The sequence below is a fragment of the Heterodontus francisci genome, chromosome 34, assembly GCF_036365525.1.
Source record: "Heterodontus francisci isolate sHetFra1 chromosome 34, sHetFra1.hap1, whole genome shotgun sequence".
In the NCBI taxonomy this organism is placed as follows: domain Eukaryota; kingdom Metazoa; phylum Chordata; class Chondrichthyes; order Heterodontiformes; family Heterodontidae; genus Heterodontus; species Heterodontus francisci.
The window spans coordinates 11,603,747-11,625,901 of NC_090404.1; the positions used below are offsets into that span (position 1 = coordinate 11,603,747).

The 22,155-nt window shown below is 46.0% G+C and overlaps 1 protein-coding gene and 1 pseudogene across 1 annotated transcript in view; one reads left to right on the forward strand and one right to left on the reverse strand.

Annotated features, from left to right (window-relative positions):
• Positions 1-22,155, forward strand: part of LOC137348636 (zinc finger protein 850-like) — a 163,077-nt pseudogene that overhangs the window by 51,661 nt on the left and 89,261 nt on the right.
• The window catches only part of LOC137348425 (zinc finger protein 721-like), a 61,136-nt gene continuing 43,766 nt past the window's right edge, over positions 4,786-22,155 (reverse strand). The window contains exons 12-17 of the mRNA XM_068013735.1: positions 17,099-17,174; positions 14,726-14,846; positions 14,242-14,330; positions 13,260-13,314; positions 12,271-12,420; positions 4,786-12,097 (exon numbers count right to left, since the gene is read on the reverse strand). Coding sequence (XP_067869836.1) covers positions 11,402-12,097; positions 12,271-12,420; positions 13,260-13,314; positions 14,242-14,330; positions 14,726-14,846; positions 17,099-17,174 — 1,187 coding nt within the window. The 3' untranslated portion in view covers positions 4,786-11,401. The remainder of the gene's footprint in view (positions 12,098-12,270; positions 12,421-13,259; positions 13,315-14,241; positions 14,331-14,725; positions 14,847-17,098; positions 17,175-22,155) is intronic.

Sequence of the window (22,155 nt, forward strand, 5' to 3'; positions counted from 1 at the left end):
AAGGTCAAGTATGTTTTCCCTTCTTGTTGGTTCCCTCACCACCTGCCGCATACCTAGTCTAGCAGATATGTCTTTTGGGACACAGCCAGCTCGGTCAGTACTGAGCCACTCTTGGTGATGGACATTGAAGTCCCCCAACCAGAGTACATTCTGTGCCCTCGCCACCCTCCGTGCTGCCTCCAAGTGCTGTTCAACATGGAGCAGTACTGACTTATCAGCTGAGGGAGGGCGGTAGGTGGTAATCAGCAGGTTTCCTTGTCCATGTTTGACCTGATGCCATGAGACTTCATAGGGTCCAGAGTCAATGTTGAGGACTCCCAGGGCAATTCTCTCCCTACTGTCTACCACTGTGCCGCCACCCCTGGTGGATCTGTCCTGCCGGTGGAACAGGACATACCCAGGGATAGTGATTGCAGTGTCTGGGACGTTGTCTGTAAGGTATGATTCCATGAGTATGACTGTGTGAGGCTGTTGCTTGACTAGTCTGTGGGACAGCTCTCCCAACTTTGGCACAAGCCCCCAGATGTTAGTAAGGAGGACTTGGCAGGGTCGACAGGGCTGGGTTTGCCGTTGTCGTTTCCGGTGCCTAGATCGATGCCGGGTGGTCCGTCCGGTTTCATTCTTTTTTATTGACTTTGTAGCGGTTGGATACAATTGAGTGGCTTGCTAGGCCATTTCAGAGGGCATGTAAGAGTCAACCTCATTGCTGTGGGTCTGGAGTCACATGTAGGCCAGACCAGGCAAGGACAGCAGATTTCCTTCCCAAAAGGACATTAGTGAACCAGATGGGTTTTTACAATAATTTACTGTGGTTTCATGGCCATCATTAGACTAGCTTTTTAATTCCAGATTTATGAATTGAATTCAAATTCCACCTTCTGCTGTGGTGGGATTTGAACCCATGTCCCCGGAGCAATACCCTGGGTCTCTGGGTTACTAGTCCAGTGACAATACCAGTACGCCACCAAGTTGGGAAAGGTGCTGTAAAAATGAACGTTCTTAGGCAATCCAGCAGCTTCATGGTCACTTCTACTGACAACCAGCTTTTTTATTTCCAGATTTTGACTTTCAATTCTCAAACTGCCATGGCAGGATTTGAACTCACAGCCTCTGGATTAATGTAACAGAACCATGACTGAGTACTGCATGACAGAATGTTTAATTCGGGAATTTGATAAGTATGGGAATTTCAAGGGTTGATCTCTTTCTAAAATCTAGTCAAGTTTTCATTTAGCGTTTAACTTGACTTGAACATTAAATTGTAGTTTCTTTCAGTCTTAGTCAATGTTAAACAAGCTGCCTGCTAGTGTCAGCTGCACAGTTAGTTACTTAGGTAGCCAGTTAGAACAGCAAGGCCTGACTCAGGTCTGTGGAATTCTAGCTAGTATAAATACAGGAGGCTTTGCTAATGCACAAAGTAAACAGCACAAAGATCTGCTCGACTGCGAGATACAGTGCTGAACTCTGGAACTTGCTAAGTGTAGGAATTTGGTGCAGCCAAGGAGGAGGTGCTGTTCTGGTCTTTTACAGAACAAGCAGTGATCCAAGAGAGGGAGCAGGAGACAGTGAGAGCTGAAGCCCAGAGGCATTAGTTAGGGATCAGGTAGGTAACTGGGTGGTGAGTTTTAAGGTTTTTTTCCTTTCTAAACTGGGGCAATATTTAAACTGGTGCTGGCAAGATAAGTATTGCATAAATTTGTCAGTTAACTAGTTAAATTGCTTAATACAATTACAAATAATCAGCTCAAGGAACTTCGGCTCAGAGTTGATAAACACTGCAATGTATCAGGGAGAGGGAAAGTTACCTGGACACTTTGTTCCAGGAGGCAATCACACCCCTTGAGCTAGGCACTTCAGATTTGGTCCGTGGTCAGTGACAGAAGGGTGTGGCTGCGAAATGAGGCAGGTATGGGGACCCAGAAGGTAGCAATGGAGGAGTCTCAGTCCCTGCACTTTTGCAACAGGTTCAAGGTTCTTGTAGCTTGTGCGCACAAACCAGGACTGAGCAAACTGACCACAGTACTATGGTGAGGGGCCATTCAAGTGGGGGGAGTAAAATAGAATGTAGTAGTAGGGGACAGTATAGTTAGGGGGATAGATACTGTTCTCTGCAGTCAAAAGCAAGTCCCAGAGACTTAACCCAGTGCCTGGGTTAAGAACATCTCCTTGGGGCTGGAGAGAAACTTGGAGTGGGAGGGGAAAGATCCAGTTGTCACGGTGCACATGAGTACCAACAACATAGGTAAGACTAAGAAAGAGGTTCTGATGTGAGAATATGAGCAGCAAGGGGCTACATTTAAAAAGCAGACCCACAAAGGTAATAATCTCAGGATTACTACCTGAGCCACGATCAAATTGGCTGTGGGTTAATAAAATCAGAGAGTTGAATGTCTGGTGTGGGAGAAATGGGTTTCAATTCATGGGGCACTGGCACCAGTACTGGGATAAGAGGAAGCTGTATCTTTGGGACAACGCTCAGCTGAACCGCGCTGGGACCAGAGTCCTGATGAGTCGTATAACTAGGACTGTAGAGAGGGCTTTAAACTTAATAGTGGCGGTGGTGGGGAAACGTGTGGGTTCACATGAGGGGAGATTTGAAAAGTCAAAACAAGTGGACAAGGCAATAGTGCAGGGTAGCAATACCAGTCATGGTAACCATGGTGCGACAGGAAGGGACAGAGTGTACCAGCAAATATGGTCAGAGTAGGGAAAAAATGGCTTTTAACTAACAGAGGGGGAGGAGGGTTTGTGTGAAGGGAGATTTAGAAATCTAAAGATGAAGGTTGAGGCAATAGAAAAGTATATCGATATGCGTAAAGACAAACTGAGTGGGACAGGAAGGGACAGAGAGTTTAACAGCAATAGTGCATCAGAGAGTAAGGTCCATGCAGGAAATAGGAGTTAAGAAATAAAATTGAAGTCACTTTATCTGAATGCGCAGAGCATCCACAATAAGATAGGTGAACTAGTAACATAAATAGAGATAAATGGTTTAGATTTAATCGCCATTATGGACACATGGTTACAAAGTGACCAAGGCTGGGAAATATATATTCCAGGGTACACAATATTTTGAAAAGACAGGCAGAATGGAAAAGGAGAAGGAGTAGCCCTGATAATGATGACAATGGCATTGATAAGGAAGGATCTTGGCTCAGAAAATCAGGAAGTAGAATCAGTATGGGCGGAGATTAGGAATAACAAGGGTCAGAAAATGTTGGTGGGAGTAGTTGATAGGCCCCCTAACAGTAGATTGGTCCCTGGGATGAGATGGTTGTCCTGTGATGAGAGGCTGAGTAAATTGGGTCTATATTTTCTGGAGTTTGAGAATGAGAGGTCTCAATGAGATCTCATTGAGACATTCAAGATTATGACGGGGCTTGACAGGGTAGGTACTGAGATTTTTTTTTCAAATGCGAGTAGGGTTTCTACCTCTAACAGACTTTGAAGCAGTGAGTTCCAGACCCCCATCACCCTCTGGGTAAAAAAATTCTCCCAGTCCCCTTCTAATTCTTCTGCTAATTACTTTAAATTGATGCTCCTTGATTATTAACCTCTCTGCTAAAGGAAAAATACATCCTTCCAATCCACTCTATCTTGGACCCTCATAGTTCTTCACATAATTCTTAATCATGCCATCTATGTTAAAGTCTAAATCATTGATATATACTGATATTGACATAGTACTGAGCCATGTGGGACCCCACTGGAAACAGCCTTCCAGTCACAAAAACACTTGTTTACCTTTACTCTTGGCTTCCTGCTGCTCCAGCTGATGACACTTCCTGCACTTGTGGTTTTCCAGGACATGAGAAGGGTCCTCGAGTTCACACATGGACCAGGATGTGCACTCCAGGGGACTGAGATGCCCTGCCATGCCTTTACTTATTAGACTATTAATTGACAACCAGAATAAACTTAAGATTTAAATAAATAAAGATTCATCTGCCACTCACTGGTCAGCTACTCCCTTTGTGCTGATGGCACTTTATTTTATAATGAACTTAAATGTTTTACTTAACTTTTATTACCTATATATCTTAGATTTTAATTTACTGAAAAATTTAGAACCCTTTATTGTCACTGTTACTTAACTTTATCCCCTAGTTCTGATTCATTATTTGAACGCTGACTGTAATTATGTGATAAATTATCAAATTGGCTTTAGTTTTATGCTAATTAATTGATCCAGTCTCACTTTATAGTTGATTAAATGTAGTGACCAGAACTAAATGCAGTACTCGAGCTGTGGAGGGGTGGCGTGGGGCGGGGGGTCTAACTCTTGTTTTATACAGTTCTAGCATAATCCTCCTGCACTTATGCTCTAGGCCTTGGCTAATAAAGTATCCTATATGCCTTCTTGAGCACCTTATCTATCTGTCCTGCTATCTTCAGATATCTGTGGATGTGCACTCCAATCTCTCTCTGTTCCTGTACACTTTTCAGGATCCTACCACTCACTGTGCATTCCCTTGCCTTGTTTGTCCTCCCCAAATGCATGACCTCACATTTCACTGGGTTAAATTCCATTTGCTACTTTTCTGCCCACCTGACCAGTCCATTGATATCTTCCTGCAGTGTACAGCTTTCTTCTTCATTATCAACCACACGAGCAATTTTCATATCATGTGAACTTCTTAATCACGACCTCTAAATCATCGATATATACCACAAAAAACAGCCTAGTGCAGAGACCTGAGAAAACCCAACTGGAAACAGACTTTCAGTCAGGATTCAGTACTGGATGTGATTAACAGAAGCAATAACAGAATCCAATCGCTGCAATCACAGGTGAACTTGCTGGTGTGTCAACAGCTTGCTTTTACTTTTAAAATCTTCTCACAGTCAGAGCATTTAAAAGGACTCTTATACAGTGTGAACAAGTTGGTGTTCAGTGAGGTGGGACAACCGAGTGAATCCCTTCCTACGCTCAGAGCAGGTGAATGGCCTCTCCCCAGTGGGAGTATGTTGGTGTTGCAGCATCTCATTTTTACTGGTAAATCTCTTCTCTCAGTCAGAACATTTAAAAGTTCTCTTATCAGTGTGAACAAGTTGGTGATCAGTGATGCGAGATGTTGTTGTGAATCCCTTCCTACACACGGAGCAGGTGTATGGTCTCTCCCCTGTGTGAACTTGCTGGTGTCTCAGAAGCTCGGATGAATCCCTGTATTCTTGCCCACACTCAGTGCAGGTGAACGGCCTCTCCCCAGCGTGAAGCCACTGGTGTCTTAGACGATGGGATGACCGAGTGAATTGCTTCCTACACTCAGAGGTGGTGAACAGCCTCTCCCCAGTGTAAGTACATAGGTGTTGCACGGCTCGTTTTTGCTTTTAAATCTCTTCTCAGTCTGAACATTTAAAAGGTCTGTTATCTGGCTGAACAAGTTGGTGTTCAATGAGGTGAGATGAATTTGTGAACCCCTTCCCATACACGGAGCAGGTGAACAGCCTCTTCCCAGTGTGAGTACGTCAATGAATTTCCAGTTTGGACGGGTAATTGAATCCCCACAGTCCCCACATTTCCACGATTTCTCCAGGATGCAGGTGTCCCTCTGTCTCTCCAGGTTGGACGATCAGTTGAAGCTTCGGCCACACATGGGCAAATAGAGATGGGAAATGAATGCTATCCTAGTCAGTGATGCCCACATCCATGAATGAATTTAAAAAAACACAGAACATGACTACTGTTCTCCCCCCACTGCAAATGGGGTGATGTTTTTTCAGGCTGAGTAACTAGTTAAAGCTCTTTCCACAGTCAGTGCACTGGAACACTCTCACTCGGGTGTGTGTGTCTCGGTGCTTTTCCAGACACACTGATGTTTGAAATCTTTTCCCACAGACAAGACAGACAAACATTTCTCCTTCCACATTCAAAGGATGATGATATTCAGGTCCTGATGATCGATTGGCTCTGTCAGATACTGATGTGATGTTTGATTTGAGTTTCCCGTCTGCAAATCCTCCCTTTCTAATCCCCTATAAAAGGAGATTATGTAGAATAATATAGAATACTCAGTACACAAACAGGCCATTCAGTCCAACTAGTCTGTACACGTGTTTACACACCTCATGTGTCTGCTCTCGTTCCATCTACCTCATTTCAGCCTTTCAGCAGACCTTTTTATTCCCTTTGCTCTCACGTTTTCATCTAGTTTCCTTTTGAAAGTATCTCAGCTATTTACCTCAATTACTTCCACTCTCTCATTTCCCTATTGGATTTCTTACTAACTATTAATGGCCCCTAGATTTGGATTCACTCAAGTGGAAACATTCTGTCCATGTCTACCCTGTCCAACCCATTGATAATTTTCATAGAATAATACAGCACAGAAGGCCATTCAACCCATCGTATCTGTGCTGGCCCTCCCAAGGAGCAATTCATGTTCTGCCCTCTCCCCACATTCCTACATATTCCTCATTTTCAGATCTTTAGGATATTTTTAAAATGTAGAAAAATTCACGGCACAGGAGGCCACTCTACCTATCTTGTCTGCGCCTACCGAAAAACGAACCACCCTGACCAATCCCATTTTCCAGCACTTGGTCCATATCCCTGGAGGCTACGGGACTTCAGGTGCATATCCAGACACCTTTTAAATGAGTCGAGGGTTTCTGCCTCTACTACCCTTACAGGCAGTGAGTTCCAACCAATCGATTTAAATCTATGCCCCCTCGTCCTATGACCCTTCACCTCCACTCTATCCGGGCCCCTCAGAGTTGTACAACCTTGTACAACTCAGTCAAATCCACCCTCAGCCTTCTCTGTTCCAAAGAGAACCATCCCAGCTTATCCAATCTTTCCTCATTGCTGCATTTTTCCAGTCCCAGCAACATCCTCGTAAATCTCCTCTGTACTCTCTAGTGCAATTACATTCTTTCTGTAATGAGGTGATCAGAACGGCACACAATAGTCAGGTTGTGGCCTAACTAGTGTTTTATATAGCTCCAGCATAACCTCCATGTTCTTATATTCTATGCCTCGGCTAATAAAGGAAAGGATTCCATATGACTTGTCAACCACCCTATCAGGCAGCCCATCACTGCCCCTGCCACTCCCTCCTCCCTCCAGGTAAGTGGAAAGCCCCGAGCCTGGGTCTCTCTTTATCTGCTCCTGGGTAGTTGGCTCCTCGCAAGTCTGTCACTGTCACTGCCCCCGCCGCTCCCGTCTCCCTCCAGGTAAGTCTTCTCGGGGAGTTGGACGTCAAGCCTTTCTCCTGTCAATATCGAGCTGCCTTATACATACGAACATACCAATCAGGAGCAGAAGTAGGCCATTTGGCCCCTCTAGCCTGCTCCACCATTCCATAAGATCATGGCTGGTCTGTTTGTGTTTCGAATTACACACTCCCATCTACCCCAATAACTTTTGATTCCCCTGCCTAACAAGGAACTATCTACCTCCACCTTGAAAATATTCAATGACCCCGCCTCCACCACTATCTGAGGCAGAGAGTTTCAAAGTCACACAACACTCAGAGAAAAAAAGTCTCCTGATCTCTGTCCTGAAAGGGCGATCCCTAGTTCTGGACTCACCCACAAGAGGAAACATCCTTTCCACATCCACCTTGCCAAGACCGTTCAAGATCTTATAAACTTCAATCAAGTCGACCCTCAGGCTTTTAAACTCCAGTGAAAACAAGCTCAGTCTGTCCAACCGTTCCTCATAAGACAACTTGCTCATTCCAGGTATCAATCTAGTAAACCTCCTCTGAACCGCCTCCAATGCATTTACATCCTTCCTTAAATAAGGAGACCAAAACTGCACGCAGTATTCGAGATGTGGTCTCACCAATGCCTGTATAACTGAAGCATAACATTCCTACTTTTATTTTCAATTCCTCTCGTAATAAAGGATAGCATTCCATTAGCCTTCTTTATTACTTGCTGTACCTATTAACTTTTTGTGACTCATGCACTAGAAGACCTAGATCTCACTGCACCTTGGAATTCTGCAGTCATTCTCTGTTTAAGTAGCACTCTGCTTTTTGTAATTCTTCCTGCCAAAGTGAAGAACTTCACATTTTCCCATATTATGCTCCATCTGCCAGATTTTTGCCCATTCATTCAACCTATCGACATCAGTCTGCAACCTCCTTATGCCCTCTTCACAACATACTTTCCTACCTATCTTTGTGTCATCTGCAAATTTAGCTACCATGCCATTGGTATTCCCTCATCTAAGTCATTGATATAAATTGTCAAAAGTTGAGGCCCCAGCACAGACCCCTGTGGGTCTCCACTCGTCACATCCTGCCAATTAGAAAAGACTCTGTTTCTGCCAGCTAGCCAATCTTCTATCCATGCTAATATGCTAACCTCCTACACCATGAGCTCCTACTTTGTGCAATAACCTTTTATGTGGCACCTTGTCAAATGCCTTCTGGAAATCCAAGTACAGTACGTCAATGGGCTCCCCTTTATCCACGGTGCAGGTTACTCCTTCAAAGAATTCCAATGAATTGGTTAAACATGAACTCCCTTTCACAAAACCATGCTGAGTATTCCCGATTGCCTTGAGTTCTTCTAAGTGCCCAGCTACAGCCTCGTTAATTATTGACTCCAACACCTGTACTGCTGCCTTCAGTGATCTATGGACAAGTACGCCAACGTCCCTCTGACCTTCTGTACTTCCTAGTGTCCTACCATCCATTGTATATTCCCTTGCCTTGTTAGTCCTCCAAAAATGCATCACCTCACACTTCGCGGGATTAACTTTCATTTACCACTGCTCCACCCATCTTACCAGCCCATCTATATTGTCCTGTAATCTAAGGCTTTCCTCCTCACTATTTTTGACACCACCAATTTTCGTGTCATCTGCGAACTTACTTATCATGCCTCCTATATTCACGTCTGAATCATTAATGTACACTACAAACAACAAGGGTCCCAGCACCGATCCCTGTGGTACACCACTGGCCACAGGCTTCCATTCGCAAAAACAACCCTTGACCATCACCCTCCGCCTCCTGCCACTAAGCCAATTTTGGATCCACTTTGCCAAATTGCCCTGGATCCCAAGGGCTCTTACCTTCTTAACCAATCTTCCATGCGGTATCTTACTGAAGTCCATGCAGACCACATCAACTGCTTTACCCTCATCTACACATCTAGTCACCGCCTCAAAAAATTCAATCAAGTTAGTTAGACACAATCTCCCCCTGACAAAGCCATGCTGACTATCCCTGATTAATTCCTGCCTCTCCAAGTGGAGATTAATCCTGTCCCTCAGAATAGTTTCCAATTTTTTCCCAACCACTGATGTTAGATTCACAGGCCTGTAATTACCTGGTTTATCCCTGCTACCCTTCTTGAATAATGTTACCACATTCGCTGTCCTCCAGTCCTCTGGCACCTCTCCTGTGGCCAAAGAGGATTTGAAAATTTGTGTCACCCTGCTATCTCCTCCCTTGCCTCATATAACATCCTGGGATACATCTCATCTGGGCCTGGGATTTATCCACTTTTAAGCCCGCTAAAGCAGCTAATACTTCCTCCCTTTCAATGCTAATACGTTCAAGTATATCACAATCCCCCTCCCTGATCTCTACACCTACATCGTCCTTATCCATAGTGAACACAGATGAAAAGTAATCAATTAAAACTTCACCTATGTCCTCTGGCTCCACACGCAGATTGCCACTTTGGTCCCTAATGGGCCCTACTCTTTCCCTGTTTATCCTCTTGCCCTTAATATACTTATAAAGCGCCTTGGGATTTTCCTTTATCTTGCCCACCAGTGTTTTTTCATGTCCCCTCTTGGCTCTCCTAATTACTTTTTTTCGTACCCCCCCTTCACTTTCTATACTCCTCTAGGGCTTCCACTGTTTTCAGCACTCCGAATCTGCCATAAGCCTCCTTTTTTTTCCTGATCCAATCTTCTATATCCCTTGACATCCGGGGTTCCCTGGACTTGCTGGAATCTATTATGAAAGAAGTCTTAACAATGCACTTAGAAAAGCACAGTATGATCAGAACAAGTCAACATGGTTTTACTAAAGGGCGGCACAGTGGTTAGCACCGCAGCCTCACAGCTCTTGCGACCCGGGTTCAATTCTGGGTACTGCCTGAGTTGAGTTTGCAAGTTCTCCCTGTGTCTGCGTGGGTTTTCTCCGGGTGCTCCGGTTTCCTCCCACAGCCAAAAGACTTGCAGGTTGGTAGGTAAATTGGCCATTATAAATTGTCCCTAGTATAGGTAGGTGGTAGGGAAATATAGGGACAGGTGGGGATGTGGTAGAAATATGGGATTAGTGTAGGATTAGTATAAATGGGTGGTTGATGGTCGGCACAGACTCGGTGGGCCGAAGGGCCTGTTTCAGTGCTGTATCTCTAAACTAAACTAAACCTTCCCCACGACAAACATCAAGCTAACTAGCCTATTTTACCTGTTACCTGTTTTCTGGCTCCCCCCTCCCCCCCGCTTGAACAGAGGGGTTATATTTGCTACTTTCCAGTCTGATGGAACCTTTCCAGAAGCGAATTTTGAAAAATTAACACCTCATTGGCCACCTCTTTTAAGACCCTGAAGCCCATCAGGACCCAGCCTGCAGCTTCATCAGTTTGCTCAGGACCGCTTCCCTGGTGATTGTAATTTCACCAAGTTCCTCTCTTCCTTCCACCTCCTGATTTACAGCTATTGCTAGAATGTTTTTTGTATTGTCTATACTGAAGACAGAAGCAAAATATTTGTTCATTTCATTGCCTTTTCCATATTATCTATTAACTCCCCATTCTCACTCTCTAGAGGACCAACACACACTTTACTTTCTCTTTTCCTTTTTAAATACCTGTAGAAACTCTTGCTATCATTTTTACGTTTCTAGCTAGTTATAGGGCCGAGACCATCTTTGAAAGAGCTGCAAATTAGTCCCACTCCCTTGCCCTTTCCCCAGAGCCCTGCAAACTCTTCCTTTTAACTAGAAATCCAATTCACTTTTGAAAGTTACTACTGAATCTGCTTGCCCCCCCCCTCTTTTCAGGAAGTGCATTCCAGATCATAATAACGGAGTAAAAAATATTTCTTCATCTCACATCTGAATTTTTGCCAATTATCTGATGTGACGTATTTAATTGTTGGTGTCCTGTTAAATACATTTGCTAGGTGGATTCAAATTTAATTTTAAACCAGGTTTGCAGACGTGCTGCTCTATTCACACATCGAAGGTGAGGGAGATGCTGTGGGACATACACTAAGAGTATCTTAGAGAAATCAAAGACACACACACACACACTGTGTGCTTGAACTAAAGCTGCTACATTTGATGTATCAAAATATTAAACTCCAGCCCAGTTATAGGGGTTATTCACATCAGCAGAAACAAATCCCAACTATCAGAATGAACGTGGTTCAGTTCTGGATGTGATTAACAGCAGCAATAACAGCAGAATCCAATCCCTGCAGTCACTTGTGAATTCGCTGGTGTCTCAGCAGGGTAGATGACTGAGTGAATCCCTTTCTACACATGGAACAGGTGAACGGCCTCTCCCTAGTATGAACTGGCTGGTGTCTCAGCAGGTGCGATGATTTACTGAATCCCTTCCCACACATGGAGCAGGTGAATGGCCTTTTCCCAGTGTGAGTGTGTTGGTGTTTTAACAGATTACTTGTGCTTTTAAAGCTCTTCTGACAGTCAGAACATTGAAAAGGTCTCTTTTCAGTGTGAACAAGTTGGTGTGAAGTGAGGCTGGTTAAACAAGTGAATCCCTTCTCACACACTGAACATGTAAATGGTCTCTCCCCAGTGTGAACTCGCTGGTGTTCAGCGAGGTTGGATGACCGTCCGAACCTCTTCCCACAGTGAGAGCAACTGAACGGTCTCTCCTCAGTGTGAAATCGCTGGTGTTTCAACAGATCTCTTGTGCTTTTAAAGCTCTTCGCACAGTCAGAACATTGAAAAGGTCTCTCATCAGTGTGAACAAGTTGGTGTTCAATGAGGTGAGATGAATTAGTGAATCCCTTCCCACACACGGAGCAAGTGAACGGCCTCTCCCCTGTGTGACTGCGTCGATGAATTTCCAGCTTGGACGGGTAATTGAATCCCTTCCCACAGTCCCCACATTTCCATGGTTTCTCCGTGGCGCAAGATTCCTTGTGGTTCTCCAGGTTGGACGATCAGTTGAAGTCTCGTCCACACACAGAACGCGGGTACTTTTTCTCTGCGAATGGTGTGATGTTTTTTCAGACTGTGTAACTGGTTAAAGCTCTTTCCACAGTTAGTGCACTGGAACACACTCACTCGGGGGGGTGTGTCTCGGTGCTTTTCCAGTCACACTGATGTTTGCAATCTTTTCCCACAGGCGGAACAGACAAACATTTCTCAAAGGCCGATGATATTCAGGTCCTGATGAATTGAGGGACTCAAATCTTGATGCAAAGTTTGGTTTGAGTTTCCCATCTGTAAATCCTCTCCTCCTTATCCTCTGTAAACAAGTTTACAAAAGTCATCAATGTCAGTACAGGATAGAAATTCAGAAAGACAGTTCTAGCTTCTATGGAACGTTTTGACCTCGTTTCCCCGAACCTGTGATCCAATCCAACTAAAAGAAGCCAAAATCAGCAACAAAGTCCCAGCGAAGCAAAGGGAACCTTTACAACCTGACCAGAATGTTGTCAGCGTCTATGAGACACTCTGTCCCCTGAAGTGCCAATCCGGTCGCAGAAGGTGGACTCCACACCCTCTCCAAGGCCACCCAGACATGGAAAAAACCACAGAAGAGAGGCCGGCAGCCAAAGTGACCCCCGCCCACCAGCCCCCCCCCCCCGCGGGCCCCACCCATCCCTGATCTAGAAATTGCTGTTTTAACCAGGCCCAACAGCAGGTCCTGGAGAAGATCCTCTGACTTACCCACCCTCCTCCACACCGGGCGGCCAAAGATTAGGAGTGTGGGCTAAAATGTAATCAAAGGTTGAGCAGCAGCCCCTTCAGGTAACTATACGCGGGCTGTAACCTCTCACGCTGAATATTTACATGGTCCACAGACTTCTCTAGGCTGCAAATATCACCTGCAGCCTGGGGGTAGGTGAAGTTGCTTAAAAAACAGTTGTCCAGGATGCTCCATCTCCCGGGCCTAGGACCCGGTTAGGAACAGAGACCCTGAAGCCCCGCCCACTCTCTGTTTCGTCACCAGGTGCCCTGCCCAAGAGGCGGCCAGTGACCCTGCTCCCCCGAGCCTGTCACCATGGGGTAAACACACGGCCTGTGGGCTCTTATTTGGGGCCTCAGGCCTACCCTGGGTGTTTATGAAGCTTCCCAGCCCACCCAGAGCTCCAATTCCTCCCTTTGCCCCCACACAATCTCATAAGGTTTAGGTTGGCTGTGGAAAAGAACAAAAAACAATCTAGAGTAAAAATAATTAACTAGGAGAAAGCCAACTTCAATGGGGTAGGAATGCATCTGGGCCTAGTAAATTGGAATCAAAGGTTAAAGGAATAACGGCAGCCTCCTTCTGTGCACTAACAATTCTGTGATCTCCTCCCCCCTCCCAAGCCGCCTGTTCCACCTCAGTCCGTCTCCACCACCCACACTGTGCATGCTCAGAGGACAGCCAAGCACCGTGCTGGTGCAGAGCTCCTGTAGTCATTGATAGGGGACTTTCTGACACGAAGGGATTTCTGGGAAAAGTCCCTGCCATTAAAAGCTCCAATTGCAGAATGGGTGGTAGAGTGAATAATGTGGAAGACTTCACTGAAATCCAAGAAGACATAAACAGGCTGGCAGACTGCATAGATAAATGGGAAATGAAATTCAATGTAGTGAAATGTGAGGTGGATCATTTTGGGAGAAGGAATAAGGAGAGAACAGGAACATAAGACTTAGGAGCAGGAGTAGGCCATTCAGCCCTTTCAGCCTGCACTGCCATTCGAGAAGATCATGGCTGATCTGGTTGTAGTCTCAAATCCGCTTTCCTGTCTCCCCCGCCCACTTTCCCCCATAACCCTTGACTCCCTTGTTTCATCAAAAATCTGTCTAACTCAGCCTTGAATAAATTCAATGACCCAGCCTCCACCGCTTTCTGGGAAGAGAATTCCACAGACTAACAACCCTCAGAGAAAAAAATTCTCCTCATCTGCGTCTTAAAAGGGGAGACCTCTTATTCTTAAACAGTGACCCGTAGTTCTAGTCTCCCCCACAAAGGGAAACATCCTCCCCGGTATCCATTCTATCAAGGCCCCTCAGGATCTTGGATGTCGCAATAAGATCACCTCTCATTCTTCAAAACTTCAATGGGTAAAGGCCCAACCTGTTCAACCCTTCCTCATGAGGTAAGCTCTTCACCCCCGGAATGAGTCGAGTGAACCTCCTCTGAACTGCTTCTAATGCAATTATATCCTTTTTCAAATAAGGAGACCAAAACTGTACACAGTACCCCAGATGTGGTCTCACCAAGGTCCTGTACAGCTGCAGTAAAACTTCCCTCCTTTATATTCCATTCCCCTTGCAATAAACACCAACATTCCATTTGCCTTCCTAATCACTTGCTGTACCTGCATACTAACATTTTGTGATTCATCTACCAGGACATCCAGATCCCTCTACTAGGACATCCAGATCCCTCTGTACCACTGAGTTCTGCAATCTCTCTCCATTTCAATAGTATACTGCTTTTCTACTCTTCCTGCCAAAGTTAACAAGTTCACATTTTCCCACGTCGTACTCCATCTGCCAAATTTTTGCCTACTCACAATATCATTTTGCAGACTCTTTACCTCCTCTTGACAACTTACTTTCCTTCCTATCTTGGTGTCATTGGCAAATTTAGCTACCATACATTCGGTCCCTTCATCCAAGTCATTGATATAAATTGTAAATAGAACGTAAGAAATTAAAAGTAGAGGAGCAAGAGATCTGGAATACACCCACATAAATCACTAAAAGGAATAACACACGTTTATAAAGCTATAAAGAGAGCAAAGGAAGTCCTCAGATTCAACAAGAGGAATTTAATTCAACAGCAGGGAAATACTAATAAATTTATAGAGAACCTTGCTTAGACCACATAATTGTTATAGCGCACCAATCCGATTGATATCCACATGATATCAAGAAATGACTGAAGGCACTGGATACTGCAAAGGCTATGTGCCCGACAATATTCCGGCAATAATACTGAAGACTTGTGCTTCAGAACTAGCCACGCCCCGAGCCAAGCTGTTCCAGTGCAGCTACGACACTGGCATCTACCCGCAATGTGGAAAATTGTCCCGGTACATCCTGTACACAAAAAGCAGGACAAATCCAACCCAGCTAATTACCACCCTATCAAGCTACTCTCAATTATCAGTAAAGTGATGGAAGGGGTCATCGACAGTGCTATTAAGCGCCACTTGCTCAGCAATAACCTGCTCAGTGACACTCAGTTTGGGTTCCGCCAGGGCCACTCGGCTCCTGGCCTCATTACAGTCTTGGTCCAAACATGGACAAAAGAGTTGAACTGAAGAGGTGAGGTGAGAGTGACTGCCCTTGACATCAAGGCAGCATTAGACTGAGTTTGGCATCAAGGAGCCCTAGCAAAACTGGAGTCAACGGGAATCAAGGGGAAAACTCTCCGCTGGTTGGAGTCATACTAGCACGAAGGAAGATAGTTGTGGTTGTTGGGAGGTAAATCATCTCAGTCCCAGGACATCACAGCAGGAGTTCCTCAGGGTGATGTCCGAGGTCCAACCATCTTCAGCTGCTTCATCAATGACCTCCCTTCAATCGTAAGGTGAGGAGTGGGGATGTTCAGTGATGATTGCACAATGTTCAGCACCATTCGCGACTCCTCAGATAATGAAGCAGTCATTGTCCAGATACAGCAAGACCTCGACAACATCCAAGCTTGGGCTGGTAAGTAGCAAATAACATTCACACCACACAGGTGCCAGGCAATGACCATCTCAAACAAGAGAATATCTAACCATCTCTCCTTGATGTTCAATGGCATTACGATCGCTGAAGCCCCCACTATCAACATCCTGGGGATTACCATTGACCAGAAACTGAACTGGACCAGCCTTATAAATACCGTGGCTACAACAGCAGGTCAGAGGCTGTGAATTCTGTGGCGAGTAACTCAACTTCTTTTCACCAATGCCCGTCCACCATCTACACGGCACAAGTCAGGAGACTGATGGAATACTCTCCACTTGCCTGGATGGGTGCAGCTCCAACACTCATGAAGCTCAACACCATCCAGTACAAAGCAGCCGCTTGACTGACACCCCATCCACTAACATTCATTCCCTTCACGACCGACACACAGTGGCAGCAGGGTGTACCATCTACAAGATGCACTGCAGCAACTCACCAAGGCTCCTTTGACGGCACCTTCCAAACCTGTAACCTCTACCACTTAGAAGGACAAAGGCAGCAGATGCAATGGGAACACCACCACCTGCAATTTCCCTTCCAAGCCACACACCATCCTGACTTGGAACTATATCGCCGTTCCTTCACTGTCACTGGGTCAAAATCCTGGAACTCCCTTCCTAACAGCACAGTGGGTGTATCTACCCCACATGGACTGCAGCAGTTCAAGAAGGCAGCTCACCACCATCTTCTCAAGGGCAATTAGGGATGAGCAATAAATGCAGGGCTAGCCAGCATTGGCCACATCTCACAAACAAATGAATTTTTTAAAAAGGTCATTCAGCCCATCGTGTCTGCGCTGGCTCTCCGAAAGAGCAATTTACCTAGTGCAGTTCTCTGCCTTCTCCTCGTAACTCTGCACATTCTTCCTTTTCAGATAACTATCCAATTCCCTCTTGAACACCTCGATTGAACCTGCCTCCACCACCCTTTCAGCGCATTCCAAATCCTAACCACTCACTGCATGAAAAAGATTTTCTTCATCTCACCATTGCTTCTTTTGCCAATTACCTTAAATCTGTGCCCTCTTGTTCTCGATCTTTCCATCAATGGGAACAGTTTCTCTCAATCTTCTCTGTCCAGAACCCTCATGATTTTCAACACCTCTATCAAATCTCCTCTAAACCTTCTCTTCTCCAAGGAGAACAGTCCCAACTTCTCCAATCTATTCACATAATTGAAGTTCCTCATCCCTGGAACCATTCTCTGGAATCTTTTCTGCACTCTCTCTAATGCCTTCACATCTTTACTGAAGTGTGGCATCCAGACCACACTTGAAGGCTGCGTGCAGTTCAGGTCTCCAGATGTAAAAAGGCAATTGAAGCGCTGAAGAAAAAGCAGAATAAATTTGCAAAGATGTCACCAGAGAGGATGTAACAATCTAGCAAGATTTTTCAGGCTGGGTCTCCTTTCTCGGGAAAAGAGAAGACGAAGAGGAGATCAGATAAAGGTCTTTAAAAGTATCAGTAAGTCAGAACAAGGGGGTAACAATACAAGATGGACAAATAAAGAATTTAGGAGGAATTTCTCCACTCAGACAGCGGTGAGAATGCAGAGATCGTTGCCACGTAGAGTGACTGAAGCAGACAGCAATGATGCATTTAAGAGGAGGCTTGATATATCCATGAGGGAGAAGGGAATTGAGGGATATGGGGGTGGGTGGTAGAGGTAATTAGATTGGTTGGAAGCTCATTTTTTCATTTCATGGGATATGAGCATCACTGGCAAGGCCAACTTTTATTACCCATCCCCAATTGCCCTTGTTGGTAAGCCGCATACTTGAACCGCTGCAGTCAGTGTGGTGTAGGTGCACCCACAGTGCTGTTAGGAAGGGAGTTTCAGGATTTTGACTCAGTGACAGTGAAGGAACAGCGATATAGTTCCAAATCAGGATGGTGTGTGCATTGTAGTGGAATTTGCAGGTGGCGGTGTTCCCATGCGTCTGCTGCCCTTGCCCTTCTAGGTGGTAGAGGACGCGGGTGCTGTCGAGGGAGGCCTTAGCAAGTTGCTGCAGTGCATCTTATACATGGTACAGACTGCTGCCACTGTACACCAGTGGTGGAGGGAGTGAATGTTTAGGGAGGTGTTGGTTGGGGTGCCGATCAGGCGTACTGCTTTGTCCTGGATGGTGTCGAACTTCTTGAGTGCTGTTGACCTGCTTTTGTAGCATTTTGGCAGAACGGATAGGGAAAGGCATTATATAATTAATGGCACAGTGCAGGAACAGAGGGACCTAGGAGTGCATGTACCTCGATCTTTGAAAGTGACAGAACATATTGAGAGAGTAGTTAGCAAAGTATACAGGATGTTGGGCTTCATAAATAGAGGTAGCGAATACAAAAGCAGGGAAGTTACACTGAACCTTTATAAAACTCCGGTTAGACCACAACTAGAGTTTTTGCATCCAGTTCTGGTCACCGCGCTTTCAGAAGGATGCGAGGGTCCTTGAGAGGGTGCAGAGGAGATTTACTAGGATGGTTCGAGGGATGAGGGAATTTAGCTACAAGGTTAGGATTAAGAAGCCGGGGTTGTTCTCCTTGACGCAAAGGAGGTGTACAAGATTATAACAGGTTAAGATAAGGCAGACAAAGAAAAGATGTTCCCATTAGCTGATGGTACAAGGACCAGGGGATACAGATATAAGCCTTTGGACAAGAGATGCAGGAGGGATGTGAGAAAGAACTTTTTTACACTGCGAGTGGTAATGACCTGAAACTTGCTGCCTACGAGAATGGTGGAAACAGAGACGACCAATGATTTCAAAAGTAAATTGGATAGGCACTTGAGGGAAATAAACTTGTGGGAACAGAACAGGGGAATGGGACTGATTGGCTTGCTCGACAGAGAGCTGGCATGGACTCAATGGGCTGAATGGCCTACTTCTCAGCTGTAATGACGGTATGGCATATTTGTGTAATCTCTCCATTTAATTCAACCGTTGGAGTCCAAGTATCATTCAGGTAAATCTGCACTGCGCTCCCCAAAGGCCAATATATCATTCCTCGTGTCTGGTGCCCAGAACTGAACACTACTCCAGGTGTGATCTAACCAGGGTTTTGTGTATCTGTGCTTTTCCAGTCACACTGATACTTGAAATCTATTCCCACAGACAGAGCAGACAAATACTTTTGCTTCAAAGGCCAATGATATTCAGGTCCTGATGATTTGAGTGACTGTCAGAGCTCGACATGATGTTTGTTTTGACCTTCCAGTCTGCAAATCCTCCCCTTCTAATACCCTGTAAAAGGAGCTTACAGAAGGCATTACTGTCAGTCCAGGTTAGAAATGCGCAACTGGGCAGGGAGCATCTGTAAATGGAGGAGGAAAGAAAATGGTGAGAAACCCCCAGAGTGCATAGTGACAAAGCAAATGAGTCAATGATCACAATGATCTTCCAGACTGATTGTGATCAACAATTTCAGATCAGAACTGCTGCTCCATCGAGGCGGTGGCATAGTGGTAATGTCACTGGACTTCTTTTGGGCCTCCTTATCTCGAGAGACAATGGATACGCGCCTGGAGGTGGTCAGTGGTTTGTGAAGCAGCGCCTGGAGTGGCTATAAAGGCCAATTCTGGAGTGACAGGCTCTTCCACAGGTGCTGCAGAGAAATTTGTTTGTTGGGGCTGTTGCACAGTTGGCTCTCCCCTTGCGCCTCTGTCTTTTTTCCTGCCAACTACTAAGTCTCTTCGACTCGCCACAATTTAGCCCTGTCTTTATGGCTGCCCGCCAGCTCTGGCGAATGCTGGCAACTGACTCCCACGACTTGTGATCAATGTCACACGATTTCATGTCGCGTTTGCAGACGTCTTTATAACGGAGACATGGACGGCCGGTGGGTCTGATACCAGTGGCGAGCTCGCTGTACAATGTGTCTTTGGGGATCCTGCCATCTTCCATGCGGCTCACATGGCCAAGCCATCTCAAGCGCCGCTGACTCAGTAGTGTGTATAAGCTGGGGATGTTGGCCGCTTCAAGGACTTCTGTGTTGGAGATATAGTCCTGCCACCTGATGCCAAGTATTCTCCGAAGGCAGCGAAGATGGAATGAATTGAGACGTCGCTCTTGGCTGGCATACGTTGTCCAGGCCTCGCTGCCGTAGAGCAAGGTACTGAGGACACAGGCCTGATACACTCGGACTTTTGTGTTCCGTGTCAGTGCGCCATTTTCCCACACTCTCTTGGCCAGTCTGAACATAGCAGTGGAAGCCTTACCCATGCGCTTGTTGATTTCTGCATCTAGAGACAGGTTACTGGTGATAGTTGAGCCTAGGTAGGTGAACTCTTGAACCACTTCCAGAGCGTGGTCGCCAATATTGATGGATGGAGCATTTCTGACATCCTGCCCCATGATGTTCGTTTTCTTGAGGCTGATGGTTAGGCCAAATTCATTGCAGGCAGACGCAAACCTGTCGATGAGACTCTGCAGGCATTCTTCAGTGTGAGATGTTAAAGCAGCATCGTCAGCAAAGAGGAGTTCTCTGATGAGGACTTTCCGTACTTTGGACTTCGCTCTTAGACGGGCAAGGTTGAACAACCTGCCCCCTGATCTTGTGTGGAGGAAAATTCCTTCTTCAGAGGATTTGAACGCATGTGAAAGCAGCAGGGAGAAGAAAATCCCAAAAAGTGTGGGTGCGAGAACACAGCCCTGTTTCACACCACTCAGGATAGGAAAGGGCTCTGATGAGGAGCCACCATGTTGAATTGTGCCTTTCATATTGTCATGGAATGAGGTGATGATACTTAGTAGCTTTGGTGGACATCCGATCTTTTCTAGTAGTCTGAAGAGACCACGTCTGCTGACGAGGTCAAAGGCTTTGGTGAGATCAATGAAAGCAATGTAGAGGGGCATCTGTTGTTCACGGCATTTCTCCTGTATCTGACGAAGGGAGAACAGCATGTCAATAGTCGATCTCTCTGCACGAAAGCCACACTGTGCCTCAGGGTAGACGCGCTCGGCCAGCTTCTGGAGCCTGTTCAGAGCGACTCGAGCAAAGACTTTCCCCACTATGCTGAGCAGGGAGATTCCACGGTAGTTGTTGCAGTCACCGCGGTCACCTTTGTTTTTATAGAGGGTGATGATGTTGGCATCGCGCATGTCCTGGGGTACTGCTCCCTCGTCCCAGCACAGGCATAGCAGTTCATGTAGTGCTGAGAGTATAGCAGGCTTGGCACTCTTGATTATTTCAGGGGTAATGCTGTCCTTCCCAGGGGCTTTTCCGCTGGCTAGGGAATCAATGGCATCACTGAGTTCCGATTTGGTTGGCTGTATGTCCAGCTCATCCATGACTGGTAGAGGCTGGGCTGCATTGAGGGCAGTCTCAGTGACAGCATTCTCCCTGGAGTACAGTTCTAGGTAGTGCTCAACCCAGCGGTCCATCTGTTTGCGTTGGTCAGTGATTATGTCCCCCGATTTAGATTTGAGGGGGGGTGATCTTCTTGATGGTTGGCCCAAGAGCTCTCTTCATGCCATCATACATTCCTCTGATGTTTCCGGTGTCTGAGGCCAGCTGAATATGACTGCATAGGTGTTGCCAGTAGTCGTTTGCGCAACGCCTAGCTGTTCTTTGTGCAGTACTTCTGGCTGCTTTAAGTGCTGCGGATGTTAAATCGCTGGGGGCTTTCTTGTAGTTCAAAAGTGCAATGCGCTTAGCGGCTATGACAGGTTCCAGCTCTTCATTATGAGATTGAAACCAGTCTGCATTTCTCTTCGCACTTTTGCCGTAGGTGGTCAAAGCTGACTCATAGATGGCGTCTCTGATGTGGGCCCACTTGGTCTCAGCATCCCCTGTGGGAGTGTTTTGAAGGGCTGTTACAAGTGAATTTAGAAATTTTTGTAACAGCTGTGGGTGAGAAATTCTGCTCGTGTTGATGCGCGGGTGGCCCTTCTGCTTGGAATGATGCAACTTCTTTGGTCTGAGTCTAACCTTGCTGCACACCAGGGAGTGGTCGGTGTCGCAGTCCGCACTGTGGAAGCTGCGTGTGATTTGAACACTGTTTAAGGCGGCTCGCCTTGTGACAATGAGGTCTAGCTGGTGCCAACGACGTGATCTTGGGTGCCTCCATGAAACCTGGTGACAGGGTTTAGTGTGAAAGAACGAGTTGGTGATGCAGAGGTTATGATAGGTACACAACTCAAGCAGTCTCTGCCCGTTCTCATTCATCCTTCCAACGCCATAGCGCCCAAGGCAGGAGGGCCATGAGTCATGGTCGGCCCCAACCCTGGCATTAAAGTCCCCCAGCAGGAATAGGTGTTCGGTGTTGGGGATGCTGCTAATGATGTTATGGAGTTGTTCATAGAACTGGTCTT